Source organism: Antrostomus carolinensis, unplaced genomic scaffold (genome assembly GCF_000700745.2).
Source record: "Antrostomus carolinensis isolate BGI_N321 unplaced genomic scaffold, ASM70074v2 scaffold15157, whole genome shotgun sequence".
Lineage (NCBI taxonomy): Eukaryota > Metazoa > Chordata > Aves > Caprimulgiformes > Caprimulgidae > Antrostomus > Antrostomus carolinensis.
Window position 1 is genome coordinate 16,113 of NW_010326733.1, and position 21,502 is coordinate 37,614.

Here is a 21,502-nt window from a genome sequence, read left to right on the forward strand (position 1 = left end):
TCCAAGGGCTGGTTACTCATCTGAGCAGCAGCTATTCCCTCTTCAAATTGTTGTGCACCCAGATTACATTCTTGGTGCCTAACAAGCAATAGCCTATGCTCAAAGATAGAGAAGACCCTTCTTAAATGGAGCTTAAGGACAGCATTAATGAGGCTGGGCCCTGACTGTAAGGCATGCTTTGGGTTAACAATGGTAATAAAAGAAAGGACTGAACTCTGCCTCTACCCCTCTCAGTCAAAAGGGCATTGCTCAAAGAGCAGTAAAGGACTATGAGGACTGGAGCTGAGAAAGCCCCAAGGGATAACCTCTCTCCTTCGGAAGACCAGCATACTCGGGGGCATTGGCTGTGCTAGTACACTGATCCCTCTTTGCAAGCAGAAGCCCAAGTGTAGAGAAGTGACTGATTGACGTGGTTTTAACCAATGTAGGGGGTGCAGAAAAGGGAGACTTTCCACCTTGCATGATCCAAGCTGAGGAGGAGAGCTGGCAAAAGAACTCTGTGGGACTTCAAGCCTACCTTAAGGAGGAAGCCTTTGCCTACACGAAAAGTCAGGATACAGGACACCCAAATCTACTTCAGCCTGCTACTGCTTGAGGTTAATTTCACTGATATTCACTGATATTCATATACAGTACTTCATATGTGGAACATGTTGTGTGGCCAAGCACACATACACACAGAAAACAAAAAGGAGACAGAGCTTCTAAATTGTACTTTGCCTTCAATAGCTTCTCAAATGTATATGGTAACAGTAATAATCCCAAATGCATCTAGTTCACTGTTACCACTGCAAAATATCTGCCCTGATACTTCTCCAAAACTCCTAAAGGCATTAATGAAACTGATTCTAGATATGCCTAAAGTTTGTGCACCTCCTTCTTGAAAGATGCCCTGAAGTAAAAACACAAAGACAAAAACTAGAACAGGCAAGATAATGATGCTAGGACTTTCTATCTGCTCTGGGCCTCATCTGCGATGAGGCCAGGCTGCTGCACTGAGCTGTCTGCATCACTCCTAACACAGTCGACTCCTTCTGGGGTAACTAGATTTATCCCTTGAAACTTAAGGCAGAAGGCCACTTGAGAACTCAATTTGAACACAAATAGGTTAATCAGGTTGAGTATCTCCTTGTTGTTGTGGTGGAAATACAGTCAGAAATCTTGCATTTATCTGTAGAGCTATCCAAAAAGCATTTTCAATTTGGCACGCAAGAGTAATCTGGGAAGACTCAGTCTCTCATCTTGTCAGATTTGTTATTTCAATTAAACACACTAAATTGTTGCATGTATTCAGACAGGCTAGAAAGACTGAACTATTGAGCCTGTAGATTAAAGGGAAAATTAGGAATACAATATGTCCATTTTTTCATGCTAGATTTGATTCTAACTTACATGAAACTCCCAGCAGTTTTCAGGTGACCAGAATGTGGCCTCTGTTAGTACTGTATTACTTATGCATTCATATAAGATACCTTTCAGCAAAAGGAAAGAAAAATTAAGTATTTACTAAAATTCTGAATAAAGCCATGCTTGGAACCAAATGTTTTGTTTTTGATGTTATCCCTTACAGTCCAAAGGCCACTACAGACTGACAAGTTTTTATGTGTTGTACCTTGAACTGAGCTTCTGGAGGTCCAGTGATGATAACCATTCTCAGCTTGGCATCTGGTCCTTCAGCAGGGGCAATCTGGAATGGATAAATATAGCTTTTGGTAGCTGTCTTTTGAAGGACTAGCTTAAAGACACCTCCTCCCCATTTCAATCTCACATTCCGTTCCAGATTGAAAAATTATTTGTTACAGCAGCAGCACTACACTTCAGTCATGACGGGTTTGTTCTCTTTAAAGTCCATTAATTAGCTACAATGAAATGTGGAGAAATTGGATAAACTGTAAGCAAATTTACTTCTGAAAATTAAAGGCATAGCTACTCATCCACATATAGCAAAATCCCACAAGCCATTTTCATGTGGCTATGAGTGATGTAAGACATGTAGCCTTCAAAATGACAAGTATGGTTAATAGACCAAGATTCTTATCCCTATCCACTAACTTAAACAGTCTTTCTAACAAGTTTTGCTCATTAGCAAAAGTTTGCGTCTGTCCCCCTGAGAGCAGATCACTTTACTGTTGTAACTAATCAGATCCAAAACATTCCTGCAACAATGAGTTCGCAGTTTCCAAGGGGTTTGTATCTACAGACATTTGTGTGACCCAAATAAAAATTAAGCTCCACCAGAGCTGAGACAGAGACGCCTGTAGGGTCTTTAGCAGTTCATGTCGCCACAAAAGTAAGATTTCTGTGGGTGTTGTTCTCACACTCCAATGGCATTAAATAATTCAAACTAGCCTCTGACATTCTGGATGAATCTTTTGTTTATCACAACTGACATTTCCATTGTTGCATCTAGTATTACATAGCTGTTGTTGAATGGGCAATATATTAAAACACTACAGGATTTCATCTTAGCTGTTGGCATAGGGATGTTATTCATATTTAACAGCTGTAGTTTATTTCAGACAAATTACCAGTCACCATGCATCATTTTCACTAAAGAATTTTGCTAACCAAAGTTTATGTAATTATTCCTATTGTACTCTAAGATGGAGAAGACTTTACATATAGTTATCTGGTTTGCGTATTTATTTTTCATACGACTTCTGCATTCCAGTTGGCTATATCTAAAAGTACACATTCATTTTACAGCAATACAGACATGACATTGTGGTAAGGGCAAGCACAGACTAAATCCATTCATTCTTTGGAACACAAGTGTTTTAGAGGGGCAAAATTTCGAGGCACATTTGGAGGCAGCCGACTGAACAGAGTTCAGCCTGCTAATTGCTGTTTATGTAAAATAGACATTGTAGTTTGCCTCTCAGTCACCTTGTTTTCTTAGTGAACACCAATGCCTTCATCAAAATTTTAGGAAAATTATTTCCCATCAAACCTTTGTTACATCTTACACATGTTTAAGTGTTCTGGGACATTTCTTGCTTTGCTTTTATCTGAGAATGTCCTATTCTCCACAGCTGGAGTAAAACATGGCTGAGGGCTGTGAAAGAAGCATGTACCAACTAACATGTCCATGTCTGAAAGGACAACCTAAGATACTTCAGTGTTAATTTTGTCTGTCGGCTCTTGGAAGGAGAAGTTATATGCAGACAAATAGTATCCAAGTGGTGATTTTTTACCTTCTTAGAAATAGTTATACATTCCTAACCAGAAAACAACTGGTCTTCCATATGCCAAGTCACAAAGTGACAACTTCATACACCCAAAACCTGTAATGCTCAGAGACAGGAAGGGCTACTCTGGAAATAATTTGTAACCAAGAAGATGCCAAGGGTTCCCAATGGTCCCATCAATGTAGTACAGAGTGGGCAGCAGACAGCCCAGAAATCTCTGCCTGGTCCCTTCGCCAAGTAATTCAGTCTGCTGGAGCCCCATGCTGAGCCTACATTACCAAGCAGTGACCCCTGGCACAGGAACATAACCTGAATTTGTCAATAGCCATGTACATCTATGAAGTGACGGGCTGGACACCACGTCTTATGCAGAAGTCCTGTGCATCTGCAGTTTATTTAGTCTTTCATCAGATCTATAAAGCTCAGCATGAGCACAAACCAGATGCATGCAGATGTAAAATGTTTTCAAGTGTAACAGTCTGCAACACAACTCCAAACAAGTTCTGAGCGCCATGCACAAAGACTTATCTCCTCCACAAAGCACAGTTACTACAGTTTGGCAAGTTAAAAGTAACTCAGGCAGCACTCCCTCCATCTCTTAGCTAAAATGCACAGGTTCCTTGATGATTCATGATTTGTTATTTTGCTCAAAAGTTATGGTGGTCAACACAAGGGAAGTTCAGAAGCTTTGAATAAGTTACTACTAGAAGTCATATTTAACACTTTCATACAGAATCATGCTCCATGCTGTATGGTCAGATTACAGATGAAGTTGCATTTTTATTTTAATTAATGAGCATACATGCAACTTCTCAATTTAGCATATCCTGGACCTGTACAATTCTGTTAAGATTTAATCCTATTTCCACTAAAATATTCTTTACTTTATTCCTACTGAAGGAACAAAAGACCAGAGCTTTAACAAACTTTTAACCGAATTTCAGTTAATACAAATATGTTAAATGCATTGGGTAGAGAGGTGCCAGCCAGTAGAGGAAGCCTGAGGCCACTGTTAGCCAACTGCATGAGAAAAATGGGAAACTCCCTTTCCACTAAACTGTCTTCCAAGGACCAACTAAAGAACTAGTTTGGACGGGTTCTTGGAGGTCCAGGTTATTTCACATTTCTTTCCACTTAGCAGTACTTACCATATACCACTTAATCTTTAGATACAAACTATGGGAATAGAGAGTGAAAGAGAAAATACACATGATACATCATAACCCCGTGCAACACAAGTTTGATAAAGAAAAATCAACACCTCTCACTTCCTTCTCTTCCATTTTTTCCCCCTAAAAATATGATTATTAGTGCTCTACTAATGCAAACCGTCTGGGTAGTATAACAACCATTTAATGTACTGCTCAATAAAGGATGGAATTGGGCAGCATGCCAGTGGGTTGACTGGCCAGTAAATGGATCAGTATTCAGTATACCACACACAAGACTCATTCATCAGAGTTCCCCAATTATTTTACTTTGCACACTTAGATGAAAACCTTCCAAGGCAAGCTCAGCCTCACTGGCTTCACCCAGCTCAGTATAGCAAGCTCCTGCCCCTCTGCTCCTGAACTGCCTGGAACTTCAGCAGATCCCTACTGCATAGCACTTGCTAAACAGGCCACATCTCCTGAGCAAAAAGAGAACTCAGAAGAAAATGTTTGCTTCATCTGTGCAGTAAAATGTCGATCTAACAACATATTACAAAGCTACACACTGCACTTTTATTTTTGTTTATTTTTTGTTTTTTTAAATATAATTTAGGCCAAAACATTACCTTTGTAGCACAGAATAGCAGAACTGGCTATTTACAAAAAAAATCTCCAGCATCTAGAAAAGATGCTTATGTTTACAATGGCATTTGTAGCAGAAATCAAAGGCCTTCCTACAACTGCAACTGGTACTAATCTCTATAACATAGCCAAGGAATAGGCAAAGATTTCACCAAAGTGGCTAAAATGCAAACTTAAGTTTCCATTAGGTCAACTTCTGCAAACTATTTTGTTCTTAGCTACATTGAGAGGGTCAACACACAAACAGCTGGATGTTAAAGCAGCACACTGAGGCAAACATGATGTTAAAGCACAGACTGTTCTCAGGAGTTCAGAGTACATGAGTGATTTTAAAACACCACTGCTTCAGCATGGAGCCAACCAAGCCTGACAGTCCAGACCAATCTATCTGGAACAGAGCAAGAGCGGTCTCAACAGTAGAAGACTTCACCTGTGCAGCTGTTTTTAGAAGGGGAATTTACCTCACCCATGTTCACTTTTCCAAAAGCAAGAAGAAAGCCTTTAAGCACTGCATCATTAAGACTTAAGTCTGTTTCTAAGAAATTGAGACCACCAAAGTAGTTTTCTTTGCAGCTTATATTTCACACCTCAGGAGACGTTTGAAAACATGCTTCTAATTATCTTGTCTCAAGGAAGATTAAAAGATGATTTATAAACAAATGTACCATTTATCACTTCACATCCTAAGCACAGAGTGGGGGAGGACATTCACGAAAACACAGCTTGTGCAGACTTGCTGAAAGTGCCATGTAGAATAGACAGAAAGTTAGTCAGTGTAATAATACCTTAATAGATGCGCCTGCAAAACGAGAAAGTTGTTTGATGTGCTGTCCCTGCTTGCCAATAATAGCTCCAACTGCCAAGGCTGGGATGAACAGATGAACAGTCTCAGACTCGGGCTGTTGCTGTGGGGAAGAAGGAAATATGCAGTGAATGTTTTTGAACATTACAAATCAGACTGACAGGAAAACGGGTAGGGAACAGGCATGCATGGAAATAAAGGGGAAATCTTAGGATGCCCTGTGATGTCTGCATATTAAGAGTTTGGCTTTTTCTGGAAATCATGAAATTCACAGAACATGAATGGTTTGAGCCAAAAGAGGATTCTTTCATCTTTTATAAAATAGTTGCAATTTTAATGTGTATATTTTTAAAAAACGATCAAGGTGTTCCTTCTTCACGAGGCTTTCATTCTTACCTGTCACTGTCTAGATGCTCTTCCACGTGCAGGACTCTGCAGATTAGGCTGCTACAAGTGGAGGGGCTACAGCCTGAGCAGGCAAACTCTTTCTAGTTTTCCTAGTTATTTTTTTAGTTTTAGATTGTGCTGAGAGCAGCACAAAAAGCCTCAGAATTACATGTATGTTACAATTTCCTTTGTGTGGGAGTGATTGGGAATGATAGCCAGCTTGAAAACTGCCAGCGATTCCTCCTGTGTAACATTATGCAACAGTTGGAGCCTTGGCAGCAGGCCTCAAGCAGGCTAGTAAATTAAACACTAGATTAGGTGTTTTTAAAAGTGAGAGGACCCTAACATTGTGCCCACTGGATATCGGGCACCACTGCAGTTTCCTATTGTTTTCAGACACCTCATGGATAGAGAGCACAATGTAACACTTGAGATCCTCTCTGTGCTGCATAGCGATGGTCAAACCGCAGGGTTACATAGGACACGATAAACCATAACTACTTTACTAGCCTCAGAAGAGCTCATCTCGGACTAACAGAGCACCACTGAGTACCCATTACACTGCCATACCATTAATCCACCCACTTACATCAGGGTCACTTCTCAAAAGTATTTCATGCAAGTCTTGTCTTTGAACTAGGAGGTATTTAAGACCTCCTTTCTTTTAAAGCATTTATTTCTCTATGCAGGCCTCTTATTATTTTCAAAATTTGTTTTGTTCATCCTCAGCAAGAGAAAAATCAACAAGGCCTTTTCCCCATAGAGGTATCTGAATACAATGCAGCCATCCTCATCCTCACTCTCAGTACCCACCATGCAGACCAGCCCAAGCACGAGTGAGCAGAGCACAAGGGACCAACCATGCTCATTTAGCTTTGCTCTCTTGTATGTTTTGGTTGGGATACAGGCCAACATACAGAACCTCACCAAAGCAGCTTTTTCTGGGATATTTTCAGAAAAAGATGTTATATGCAATACAAAGAAAAAAGCAGCTGCAATCCCCCCCCCCCCCCCCCCCCCAAAAAAAAAAAAAAGAAAAAGGTTATCTCCACTTATTTTTAATTTTCAGTAACTTCTTTCAAGGGGAAGCACAGTCCCAGGGCATTAACTGTAAACAAATCAGAACAAAATGTTTGTTTCCAAGTTTTACCACTTTATTTTGGTAAATACAAGTCAACTGTAACCTCAGGGGAAACAAATTCCAGGCACAGCTCCATGTACCAGGTGAAGAAAACCAGAAATAGGATATCGAGAATAGAAACACATTCTGCCAGTCGCTTTAGGTGATTGCAAGTTGCACAATTTACCCTGCGTATTCACACGTACAAGGCATCAAGATTTAAAGTCAGTTTATGCTAGTTTAAGCCCACATCTTGCCTGGGCACAGGTTGCAGCCCTCCACACCTAGCTTCCCCACCGCCCCCTGTGCTTTGTGGCCAGCAGGATTGCAGCTCCAGCGGATTTTTAATGCAGGCAGTGGCTCCCTGATCCAAGTAACCAGAGTGCCACACAAGCAGCAGGCCTGGAACAAGCAAGGAAGCCATAACAATTAGGTCAGGGCATGGGAAAAGGTGGGAACAACCCTTTTAATCTGCCTACAGATCAGTTTAAAACGATCTCAAAACGACGCCCTGAAACTACATAGTTGTAATGAAAGATACCAGTCACTTCAGTATATATGTTAAACCGCTTTCCAGAAGATTACTCATTTTCTCCTCTTATTATTACAAACATCCTGAGTGTACTCACAGAAAGTCCTTTTACATATTCATCGTGAATCCAGCAAGATTTCCAGTAATTTGGAAATGCTACTGTAGGTACTTGGCTGATCTCACCACTTCAGAAAACTGTTTCTAAATGGATACAAATTCATGATGCCTTCATGAATTTGGTTTTTTCCAGTTTTGTTACAAGGACCCACTGGGTGCAGAGGCAACCTCTTTCCAATCTACACGCAGACAGCTTAGCCATCCCTTGCTCAGTTGTCTTCTTGACCCCTACATTCAATTGTCCACACACACTCCAGCTCCTGCAAAAGTCCACTGCCAAGATGTTCTCTCCTATATGCGAATCCAGCCACCCTCTTCCAGCTAAACTTTGAGCTAATGCACACAAATGTTGCAGCTAATTGATATAACATTGCTACAAATCAAACACGAAACTTGACTTAGTTTTCAACAACTTGCACAGCTTCTACCTAAATCTACCTCCAGAGACATTTCTCTACCAGAGAAACAAATGAAAGTTCATCGCTTTTGTTTGCAGATATTTCCTGCCTTCCCTCTGTTGCCCATCTGCCTGCAGCAGTTTTCCCTTCTTCTTCCCAAAGCTTGATTTCCAGCCACTTTCTTGGCTAGATTCAATTCACCACTGAAATTCCTTTCTGCTGCCTCACCCTTAAACATGAAACACAGGCAGCAAAGGCAATGAAAGGCAGAAGATGTACACGTGTCTTTCCAACAGTACAGTCAACTCGCTACAGCACTCGCCCCCCACCCCTCCTCATATTTTGGACTTGTTGATACAATTCAACTTCTTTTTTTCTAAAGGACTTTTTTTGTTATTTTTATGTGAGTGAGTAAGGTTCCTGAACATTAAACTTCCATTTTTGTGTAATAGTGATATAGGGTTATTAAGAAACAGTAGAGAATCTGTTGATACTAAACAGTTTATACCTTGTCATTTTTCAAATTTTTGTCTGCAGAAGCACATTGGCCCATTTGTATAACCAAATTCATGTCCAGTATAATATCACGCGGGGTTTAGAGGAATTATATCCATTTCTTTATCCACACTGATTTTTAACCACTCAAAAAAAGCATACTATTTGATTTGTTTTAAAGCATAAACATCAAAAACAACAGCTCTTTCTTTTTTCTTCTGGCAGAAATCAAGTCCAGCTAAGACTTTCAAGAGAGTATCATAACACCAAGCTCAATTTATTATCTGTCCACCTCCTTACCCACAATAATTTTAAAATCCTTTTATATTTACTGGAAGACTGTCTTCCAAAAGAAACACATCAAAACGTAATGCAATGACTACACCACCCATCAATCTTGCAGATGTTTCTGGAGATCTTAGGATGGAAGAAAATCAACTATAATTTAATCATCCCCATGCCATGCCACATAAGTCATAGAGCTTTCCAGGAACTTCCACAGCATTAATTATATCAGAAATAGATTCCTAGATCTTAAACATATGTTAGAAGCACTATATTTAGGGAACCAACTTCTCACTGTGGGGAATCTGATCTTCAATGTTCACTCCCTTAACAAGGCCAAGTTTGCTTAAACACATACTTAAAATATAAAACTAAAATACATATGTGCATTTATATCTTTGAGAATATCTGTCTGTATTGACTCTAGAGAACATCCTGCAGTTAATCTTTTTTACTTCATAATTTTAAGGGCCTTAACAGTATAGTTATAAATTTAAATACTCTTCAGCGTAAACGTTAGTGTGCATTCATTACCAAAGTTGTAAAGTTCATTAAGTCATGGAATTAGTCATAGACTAATTTTTGACAACAGCAAAGTGTCCTGTACATGGAGAATTCTGTGCAATTTTTCCCCTCTTCCCCATTCACTTTATTTTCCACCACATTAGAAAATAGTTTGTTCAGGACCAGACCAGCCTTGGGAACTGACAGAAATGTAGGAAAAAATAAAAAATAAAATTAAAATAGTAACATAGGTTCTCCAAAGCACACGGTCCATATGTTCACCCTAACTTGTGAGTAACTGTCTCAGAGATACTCTTCTACCCCAGCAATACTTGTGAGATGGGCTCAGGACTAGTCCACCTTAACACTGAACAAGTTCAAACAGTATAAAGCAAGCTACATAATCTTCTGCGTGGTGGGACAGAAGGCCTGCATACAACTGGGGAACATGGCTTTGAGGAAATAAGTTTGTCTCACGTAGCTGTGGCACACAGTTAGACAACACCAGGATGTTTACTCAGACAGAGAACTTAGTTTCTTAGAATTAAAAGATTATTTTTTTTTAAAAAAAAAAGCTAGCTCCAGAAACCAAGATTCAGAAACCAAGATTTCTTAGTTCTAAGAAACAGTCTTGAAGACCATGGTGATCAAAAAAAAATTAATTCCGTTCATAAACAGCTGATAATACTTGCTTTGTTTCTACAAAAATCAGTATGATTTAAACACAAAACAGGCTTGATAAGGAATTTTTGTCTATATCCAGCAAAAAAAAAAAAAAAAGCTAGCTCCAGAAACCAAGATTCAGAAACCAAGATTTCTTAGTTCTAAGAAACAGTCTTGAAGACCATGGTGATCAAAAAAAAATTAATTCCGTTCATAAACAGCTGATAATACTTGCTTTGTTTCTACAAAAATCAGTATGATTTAAACACAAAACAGGCTTGATAAGGAATTTTTGTCTATATCCAGCACATTTAACTAGTGAAAACCATTTAAAATACTGGTTTTGTTCATTAATTGGATTCCAATTTCCATCCAAATATAGCCTGATGAAAATCAGAAGTTAAAAAATTAATCAAGCAAATAAGAAAAGCACCATTCATCATTTTTAACAGAAAATGGAAAAAATATATTAACCAAAGCAAATGGTAAATTGCATACTTGTTTAAATAGAAAAATGTATTCACTATGTCAGCAAAGGGTAGCTGTGGTGGTACAGACTACACTGAGGCTTTCAGAAAGGTAACTAAAGTACAGATGTAAACCTTGATAAGTCAACTTAAATCAGATTTCCTGTTGCTCATTTAAATCATGATTGAAAACAGTGATCTGACACAGATGTGAATTAATCTACCCTATTGGATGAAGCTAAGCAACTGCTTCTGCATACCAGTAGCTCTAACATTTTAAGACTAGTCCAAGCCTTTTTCCTGTAGCAGCTTGGATACACCTCCTTCCACACCTCCTGCAAGACCCTGAAGACCAGCCATCTGTCCCTAGTCTAAGAGCTCACACCAACTATTTGTTTGGGGGTTTTTTGTTTGGTTTGTTGGGGTTTTTTTTAAAATCCTTTTAAAATTCCCATCCAAGATCCAGCCTAATCTGTTCTTAAATCCTGTAACCCTTCACTGCTTCTCCATTACACTGGGCTTACCTGGAGCCCCTGCACTGCAGGTACCATCAGGATGGTCCCTCTTCACTCCAACCAGACTCTGCAGCCCTACAGAAGATTTTCTCGGGAGAATTGCTTGTCTGCTGTCATCCCTACCACATTACAGTTTACCCTTAGCAAACTGGCTTAGCAGAGCAGTCATTTCTTAGTTTCCAAAGCCTCAGATTGGATAAGGCTCTTCACTTCCTTGAGATACTGCCCTGATGCCCTTTAGCATGAGGGCTACCGCTCCACACCAGAGCTAGAAGCTGAGGACTCTGAGCCAAGAAAATTGACAGATACACTCTTTTTTCTGCAACCCTTGCTTGCAGAGTTTGAAAGATCTGTAGAGCCCAACAGGCTGCCCTTGAGATAAGCTTACTGTAACATTTCTTCTGCCAAGGCCTGGTGCATCAGTCCTACAAACTGCCCAAAATCACACACAAGAAGGAGAGCTTTTCTGTTACTTGATAGATCATCAGAAGAAAAAGCATTCCTCCTCAGCTCGTACTTGTATAACAGCCAAAGCATAGCCAGGCAAAGATGAAAACTCAGAAAAATAAAGCTACGATTCTTCAGATAGATGGTGGTAGGTAAAATAGTAGGACCCAAACCACAGAGCCAGAGGACTGAATGTTGTATCTGGGTAATGGTATTTAAGGATTATTTAAAAAAGAAAAGCCAAACCCAAACAAAAACCACCCAAAATCCAACACACATACACAAACCCTAAGCAACAACAACAAAAAGGGAGAAGTTTTGCCTCTGTTCTTCCACAAGGTGAACCTCCCTCTCTTGCTTTTGGCTGATGCTGCTGCTAGGTCAGCCCACAGCTCCCTCAGTCAGTATGAGAATGTGATCCCACCCATTGCAGGGTTAGTAAGGGGACATGTTTGTTATTTACGTCCCTAGTGTTAACTTGAGCATTAATCTCAGTCTCTTTCTGCAAGCCTGCCAACAGTACAACTTTTTTTCTGGTCAAGTTTTTAAGTGTCTCCATAGACCCCTTGCTCCCTAAAAATGCACGTGGCTGGTAAATCCATGGCAACACTTGGGATAAGGTTGTAAATCTTTAAAAATATTGTCCTGACTGAAATAAATAGGATTTTGTGCCAGACACTAATGGGAGCAGAATCAGATCTTTGCTGGTTTCTAAATCCATTGTGCATCTCCAGTATATGTTTTTATTGACTTTAAGTGTGTTGTAAATGAATTACCTTAGGGCGAAATGTTTATTTTAAGTTACAAAGTCATGTTATCCATTTCTAGCCAACATCAGTTTTTTTATCTGTGAGGGAAATAATTAAGAACTATTTTAAGACTGCATGGAACAGTCTCAGCTCAATGTTTGGCTACTATGTAGCCTAGTGGGTTATTGGTGGCTTTTTGTTCTTAAATAGTAAACAAATCCACTTTGTAAAGTAAAAATGCAACCAGTAGATGACTGCATTAAAAAGTTATCTTTTGCCATTCTTCCACTTCCCAACTGCCATGATCATCACCACCAAGGCCAGGCAGATTTACAAGTGACTCACTTGGTCTTCAGAATACCCTAAGCTTTGTCAGGAAGTGAGGTACAGTTTTATTCAAACTCTCTACCACACCCAAAGCCAAAATTTAAACCACGTTTTTGCAATGCACCATGAAGAATTATACTGGCCTACAGCTATACTAAATGCTCTTATTTATTTAGTAATAAAAACTTGCAGCAAGAGGAAACCAGCATTAAGCCAAGTATCCTTGAAGACATTCCAGTAGGATTCAATGCATTAATAAAAAATAAGCTTTCAATACCAATGAAAGAAATCCTAGTGTATTCATTTTCCAATACTAATGCTAAAAGTTTAAGACTTCATTGGAAACAAGAGGCTCATTAAGGAATACTTATTTAAAGTCTTCATAGATGTCATCCACAGTTTACAACATCCTTGCATCCTTGGGTCACCATCTAGCATATCAGCTAAAGTGGGTTAACAAACTGCCAGTGTGGGTTAACAAACTGAAGCCTGAGCTCTCCCCACCCTCCTAGCTTTTCACATTTATTTAGAACAGACACAAGCCCATGCTACAAGTCTAAAACCTTCTCTTGTATTAACTACTTGAAAAGCCAGGATTACACTCAGAAGGTAACAGAGTTCTTCACTGCTGAATTCAGTCAGTCAAGACATAGCAAAACAATTTAAAAGCAGCAATGTGTATTTTGAACTTTGCTCTGAACACCCTGAAGCAACATTCATTTTCCCATGCACAAATTGTACTGCCACCATCTACCCAGGGCTTCATCTTCACATGAACCCCAGACTGATGTGAGAAGTGGGAGCAGTGACAACGAGGAACTCCCCTACAGCAGCTTCAACATTATCCTTGCAGCAACCTTCTCCCATTGTGGCCAGGAGCTCACCAAACCAGACCCCTCCACCATCTGGGTCTCTGGGCTGGCACCCTGCAGTGTTCAGGGCAGAGCTAGAGCTGGCTCCCCCTTATCCTGCCAGCATTACTGCTGCATCATTTAAGAAACACTCATGTCATGAACCAAGAGCATGACCCTTTCAGAGGCAATCAGACCACAGCAAGGCCATACAGCTCTACCTCTCCCCCATGTCAGTCCTGGATACTCAGGCAGTACACCATGCAGGTAGGAGCTCTCTGTCCAGCAAGCTGAGCTGGTCCTCTCCTCTTGGTTGAAAACCTGGGCAGTAACCCGTGTCTGCATTTCCAATTTGAGGACTACTGCATTTCAACACCTGAAACTCAAACACAGCTGGTTATTTTACAATGGTCAGTACCTTAAATGAGATGCTACTAAAATAATCTCAGTACTACTCACTCCACTTCTTGGCTCTCAACTTCAGTACTTTTCATCACCATCATCATCTACCTGGCAAGCCACAGGGATCTCCTCAGACTACTAGAAGTCACTAACAGGACCACACCTATCAGAAGTACTTCCAACATGAATACTTAGCAAGGAACGAGGGGGTAGAAATCACAGAAGCAGAGAAAGAACATTTTCTGGCAGGCTGGTTATAAGGCATTTCACAAGCAGGAACAGGTCTGACATATTTCTGAACATGGCATGAACTTTTTGTTTTTGCAAAATCTGATTGGTCACAATGCCAAAAAAAGCAATCTGCCACCTTTTATTCTGAATAGACAGCCAAAAGCAGAAATCAACATAAGGAACAGATTGTGAAACTACATAAGCAGGAATTTTGCTGGTCATTCACAAGCAGAAAACATAGGTATTTAGTGTTGCAACACTGTGCGACCACCAAAACAGAGTGCTTATGTATAGAAACACTTCCACTTCAAAAATCGTGGCTGTGACACACCAGCCACATGGGTCCTCCAGACTCCTGGAAGTTGCCCATGAAATCTGTGGCTTTGAAAGATATTGGTACTCATCAGCTCTGGTTTACAAAGATACTGCTCTCAGTTTCCTTGGCAGCTGCATGAAAAACAGGTTGTGAAAACACAGAGAGGTCACTTTTCCACCATGTTTAACAAACAAACCAGAGACGGAGCCAGCTACACCAGAATGAGGACTTGACCTATTTTTGTTTCTGGCCTGAAGGAATTCAGCACACTCTAGTAATAAAATATTATTTGACACCTTAAGGAATTAAATTTCCCATTTAGTTTAACATTCAGAAGATGCTGAGCCTGGTACTTAGAGCTTGGGAGTCTGACATGTTCAAGGGAACACCAATTAAATCTTCTTCCCACAATAAGAATCTGGGATCAGGGGACAAACAAATTCTTACCTCTTGTCCCAAGGAACTACAAATATAATTACAAGTATTCAAACCTGCAGTGAGGAAGAAGCCATTTTTAGTTTTAAAAGTGCGCGTTACTAGTTAGTGAGTGATGCTATTTGCACTATGACAACCTCAGAACTGTAAAAAGAGCTATTAAGAATAACTAGAGATTTCAACACTTCAGAAAAAATACCAACTGTCAGCTTGCCAAGTCTTTATACATCATATGGTGCCAATTGCATTTTTGCTTCCCTCACTGGGGGCCAGTCCATCTCCAGAGGCAGAATAGTTTCTGATTACTCTGGACATGGGTTCCTGCCAACACAGCATGGTAGGAGCAGAAGACTTCAAGGTAGTGGGAGGACCAACCATTTTCTCCACAGAGCAGAACAATCCCACAGTGTTATGCACCATGGAGCAAATTTCTTAGTTGTTAAAAATGCATCATTAATGAACTTAAGAAACTAAGCAGAAGGAAAGGTGTATTAAACACCCTGAGGTTACAATATTCAAAGAAGTCTAACTGGTAGTGGTTTTTTTCAGACAATGTTGTTGTCCTATAGTGCCCTCCTCAAGACTATGTGCTCTGCACATGCATGGTTTTCATTTCATTGATATAAAGCCATTTTGTAAAAACATTGTCAAATCCTTCTTCATCCTGCAAAACCACATCCTCTTTTGGCTGTAGGACAGCTCCTCAAAAAATCATCTACTGCTTAACAAGCTCGCCAAATTAGGGCAAAGCCACTTACAAGTACACACATTATAGATGTACGTACATTATTACCCCTGGGTAGTTTAGATGTAACAGTTGTACGAGCTAATCCTATCAAACCCAGACATCCAAAGGAGCCTAACTCCAGCAGGTAAGAGTCAAAGTACCTGGAAACATAGGACAGTTTTTCCTCTTCCTTGTCTCTCATCTATGTTCAGGGCATCAAATGAAGGCCCTCAATGAATTAATTTTTCATTTTAAATTACTTTGCTTTCATGCCAAAAGCACAATACAGTTATTTCTTCTCTCACATCTATGTGATATATAAGATCTCTTTACTATTACTATTTAAGAAAATTACTGGAGAATAAAGAAGGAATATCTCTCTTGACCACATCATCTTCTAAAGAGAGTTTTGCATTGGCATGTTCCTTATCTGCAACAAAAAACTTCAAGAGATGGCAAAAAAGAATAAAGGAGTGCAACATATCAGCCTAGCTGTTCAACACATTTTTGTCATCAGAAAAAGGTGGTTTGATTTTGTCACTTTGTTAACTGTAGGAAACTACCTTTTTTCTTCCTAGAAGCCTCTATGCATATCACATGACCTGAAAATTAACTGTGAGGCTAAAGGAAAGTGAGAGTGCATTTTGAGGGTAGAGCTTCAAGAAGCTATAACAGGTGTGCAAAAAGACCAGTAGAGCAAGCAGCCCTACTGCAAGCAGAGGAGCATCTCTTCACCTTAGCTACCTTTCATACAACAGACATTCAGCTGTCTCTTACAGGACACCTTAGAGATGCAGAAGAGCAGCTGGTGTCAAATCCTTGTGAAGGAAAGCTGCCTACTTCTCAACTGCCTATATGTTCCAGTACATCTGCCATGTGACAAGCAGGGGCCCTTTAACAGGAGAATTAATTCTACCACCCTGTTTCAGGACATTCAAGAGCAGGATGAACCCTCTACAGGTTAGCACTGCTTCCTCCACACCCCTGGGATGCCAACTTTCAGACCCAAAGGCTACAGAACAAATGTAGTCAGATGTTAAATTAAACATGCAAAGTTTCAGTGATAAAAGGAAGGCTGCAACCTGCTTAACCCCAATAGGTGGGCCAAATGTATTTAATTGCGTGACTGTACACCGTTGAACTCTAAGAAAATTAATTCTTGTTTGTTTGGGGCTTTAAAATCTTCAGCATTGCAGGAGAACAAACTTTTATTCTTGAGACAAGCATGTGCATATTCTCCCCAAAGTCCAGAAGACAGAAGTAACAACTTAAGCAAAACACCTTTAAGCAGTATAACTATATCTGAAGCAGTTTGGCTGGGATACTTTTTAAAACATTTTTTGTGGTAACATGTCTTCTGGAAAACATAAGCCTGATGTGTATTCACTTTTGCAGAATCTTACTGTCTTACCCGTACAAATTGCAATTCTTTGCTCAGGTGCTCAGCTCATGACATTCCTTACGAGTGACAGTGGGCAAACTAGTTAAACTATTCTCAGTTGTTCCAGAACTGCAACACACACACACACATTTAAGTGTAGAGTTAAAGAGAAAGATTTAAGGGTAAACAAAGTGATGGTACTCCAGACCCAAAAGCAGTTGGACAAGACATCAGCTACAAATAGGTGCAGAAAGGCTACTGGTCCTTAGTATGGTGACACAAGTGCACACATTCATAAAAAGTTTTATCATATAACCAGGATTATAAGAGTAAAATCATGCCCACTTGACAGTAACAAGAATTTTTAACTCTTAATATTCTTAACCAAGATGTTTCTTAAGTCCTGCTTCTTCCTCAAACCTTAAAACATTTCAGTAATTCCCACATGTTCCGATTTACTTGCCTTTTAGGAGGACAGAGAAAAGCGTATGGACATTGGATTTTTGCAAAGAGAGACAGGAAAATTTGGAATTGAAATGCAATATGCAATTCCATTGCATCCCTTTTAAATGATTACACAAAATGAGCATTTTAAACAGGCAAACAGAGCTTGGACTTTGCAAATAAATTATACAGTTGCTATATTAATAATTATTGCTAGTGATAGGTAAATATATATAAAAAAAAAGAAGTTATCCTGCACTAGATGTGGTGGTCAGACTGATGCAGCCACATGCAGCAGACGTGTGCACATGCATGTTTGTATCTGTAAAAAGACAGATATCAAGGAGAATCTGTGCCTTCCTGTATGGACTCTACTGCCAGAACAACAGGCAAAGCAGCTTCATAATGAGACAGAAACTGCATCCCATCAGATTAAATTAGATGAGGCTCTATGCAATAAGACTTTGATATTCCCTGCAATGGTTCACACTGGTGTATACGGACCATAAAGAATGAAGTACCTCAGTCACATGGAAACTGCTCTCCTGAACACGAACCAGTCTAAGGAGCTAAATGCAAATCACTGTTTGGTAACATCGCCATCTCCTAAATTTGTGACACTGGACTGTTCCTGAAGTAGCTGGAGAACAGTGTTTATGCTCTTGTCAAATGTGCTGTAAGCTTCTGAATGAAGGAAAGGATGAAGCATCTTACAGGCCATGTTAACACAGCTAAACCCATCAAATTTCTCAGCCCCAAACCCCTGAATACTCAGTTTTAGGAATACTTGGCTACACCTGTACATATGGGAGTTCAGACCTGTCACTTTAAGCTCTGTCAAGATAACAAAATCCTAGCTCTGTTTACTATGCAGGTTTTTCTCTTTCCACCCATATGAAAAAGTAGCATCAGGAATGTGATGGGTGCTTGTTTCAATAATTAAGATAACACCTTAGTTTCTTTAGGGTCAAGTCCTACACGAGGTTATAGCAACACCTTGTCACTAGAAAATAGTACATATGAAGGATTAACTTCATATGGTAACTCTTCTGCAAATACCCAAAGCTCAGCCACCTATTTCTTCTAGCGCAAGGGAGAGCCACTTCTGAGTCCTCCCCCACAAGGTGAAGAAAAGTTCCATACATTCAAAGATACTCAAACAAAAGCTTCATAACCCTCAGGACATCACAGTGGGGTCCCAAGGCTCACTATGTGGTTTGTAAGCACACATTCACAAAAAGACTTCAATGACATTAGATGCCAAAAGGCTCCTGATGATGGTGTAGCTGAAATTGCTGAGGAACACGCCTTGCTCAATCAAGTAAACAGGAGATAGGGAAGAGCCACCCATGCCCAGCGCTGAGCAGAATGCAAAATTTGCACTGACGAAAATAAGCAAGACAGCAGCAGGATACACTTCGTACACCCTGATGCCAGCAGAGTTTTCAGAAAGGACTTTCAGCTGCCTGAAGGGGTACCCTCAATGCCAGCTAACCAGTACTCCCAAGCATACAAGGATATCCACTCAAAACAAGGTAAAGGGAGTTGGGTTGCCCAGAGGCTTTTGCCAAAAGAAGGAACTTAATAACAAATAGCTTATAAGTAAATGTACATAAAGCCTCCCAATTTCTTCATTAATGCTTCTTGTAAGACTTTATTTCCCTGAAACCTCTTACTCACACAGATATTTTTCCCCCCTCCCTGGAAGTGTTCAAGGCCAGGTTGGATGAGGCTTTGAGCAACCTGGTCTAGTAGAAGGTGTCCCTGCTGATGGCAGGGGGAGTTGGAACTAGATGATCTTTAAGGTCCCTTCCAACCCATGCCATTCTATGATTCTATTTTTATTTTATTTTTTAGATCCCTTATAAGGTCTCCTACATCCCCCTCTGTGGTTGTCTTTAGCCTTTCAACTTGTTTCCATTTCTTTTTCAAAATATAGCCATCCCTTTTCTTTTGCTCTTTCTACTTCTACATGCCCCAATACCCTATTTAATCAGTATCTTAAAGATTGTCCTACTAGAGATAAAATAAAATTAAAGTAAAGGAGTAAAACTCAAATTACAGAAATTAACTTCATGCACAAACAAGATTTAAAAGCCTTTGTCCAATAAATTTAAAAAAAAAATTAAAAATGGAAGCTTTGTTTTCTGGAACACTGTATCCATTAAGAGGGAAAGTCATACTTTCCCTTGTTTTCCTCTCTCCAGAGAAGGACAGGTACTCCAAGTAATCCAAGGGGCTTTCTTGCCTGAAGCCCACAGAACCACCTGCTCTTTTCCAGATAAGGTCACACGTAGGTAAGAAAAGCTGAGATAGCTTCAGTTGTTCATACATTTGTTTCAGAAGCCCTTGGTTTCAGGTTCAGGGGCTGTCTTAGTACCACCCCCAACCTCCATAAAAGCCATCAGAGTTTATCCTCTGAATCTGTGAGTTTATATCTTCTTTTTACGTGTTAGCTTGTCAAACACCTAGACCATCTGGAACAAGAGCTTATTCAGAGAACTGAGCAAACAGCACGAACAAGAGCAAGAGATAGTTCAGACAGTGTGGCCCTTCCAGCTGCAAAATTCCCACACTGACACAATGACACTTGTGTCTTGATGCCTTTTTCCAGATGTTGCCACAGCCCTATTCACAGAAATCTGGAAACTGCCACTGATCCTAGCAGGCCAAAAGATGTGCATCTGAAGTGGAGAAAGGTGCACTAGCAACAGAGGGACAGATATTAATAAGATTGAAATCCCCAAATTCAACACTGTTGAGGTGCTTATTTAAAGCAAAAGCAAGAAAGAACCATGCCAAAAGGAAAAAGCAGGAAAGAATTTAAAGTAGACCAAGTGAGGAACGGAACTGTAGGCTTACAGTGTGAATCTCAAGAATAGCAAAATAGTTTGCAAATCTGGGGTAAAAACAAAGACAAAGCTACACTTTTCATACCACTAAAGTAAAGATATATACTGTTAACAAATCACTTCTAGTTTCTCTTAAAAAAGAAGAAATAAATTGAGGCAATCCATTACCCCAGATGGCACTTTATACAACAAAAAGTAGAAACCTGTATTTTTTTCCCTCCATTTAGTCTGCCACTCTAATCAAAGTGCAGAGGGAATGTGGGAGGAGAGAGAATTTGTCACAGAGGCACTGCTATTAGCAGTAAAATAACCAAGTATAAACATTATTTCCTTTGTAGTTTTCATTGGAGAACTTTTTTTCTGATAAAGCCATTATTATACTCAATACAGTTTATTATACATTCGTAACACCCAAGTTGTTCATTCCCACAAACAATGCTCCAAGTGTGGAATTTTTCCTGTTCCTTGCAGTGACATTTTCTTGGCCTCTTCCTCTGGGAAAAATATTTAGGCAACAACTTCCCTTTAGTGCAATATATATAGAACCACTTGAGTTATTTGATAAAGTTCAGTGGGTGTGCTGCATTTTCACTTTTCCAGTTCATGAAGAGTCTCAGACTCAACTCTCTAGATATTACTGTTGAGCAAAGAGGGCACAGTCAGCCACATCAGAGTTTGTAAAGCTCTGTCATCCACTTGTTAGAGTTCATTTTGAAAATTCATCTTCCCTTGAGTTGCTAACAACCACCATTAGAAACAGGGAAGAGAGATGAAAAATCACCTTCTCTGTGTAATGAACTTGTCTTTTTTTGACTAGCAGAGCACAGTCTCTTTCCAGAAAGACTATGGAGCTTTCTGATACAACAAGTTATCTTCTGTTCCATAGCAAAAGACCTCATTTATGCTTACGAATCAGCACTGGATTTGAATAAGATTCTATTGAACTTTTTCATGTATTTCTTAGACAGCAATATGGCAAGTAAATCACAGCTTTCTGGAGATTAATCTATGTAATTAAATCCTATATATTTAGCAATACTCCATTCCAACTGGGCTTGTACATTTATGAAACTA

At 39.7% G+C, this 21,502-nt stretch overlaps 1 protein-coding gene across 1 annotated transcript in view; it reads right to left on the reverse strand.

Moving 5' to 3' along the window:
- The window catches only part of IGF2BP3 (insulin like growth factor 2 mRNA binding protein 3), a 43,588-nt gene that overhangs the window by 5,071 nt on the left and 17,015 nt on the right, over positions 1–21,502 (reverse strand). Inside the window, exons 8-9 of the mRNA XM_010171690.2 lie at positions 5,767–5,886; positions 1,613–1,687 (exon numbers count right to left, since the gene is read on the reverse strand). Of these exons, the coding sequence (XP_010169992.2) occupies positions 1,613–1,687; positions 5,767–5,886 (195 nt within the window). The remainder of the gene's footprint in view (positions 1–1,612; positions 1,688–5,766; positions 5,887–21,502) is intronic.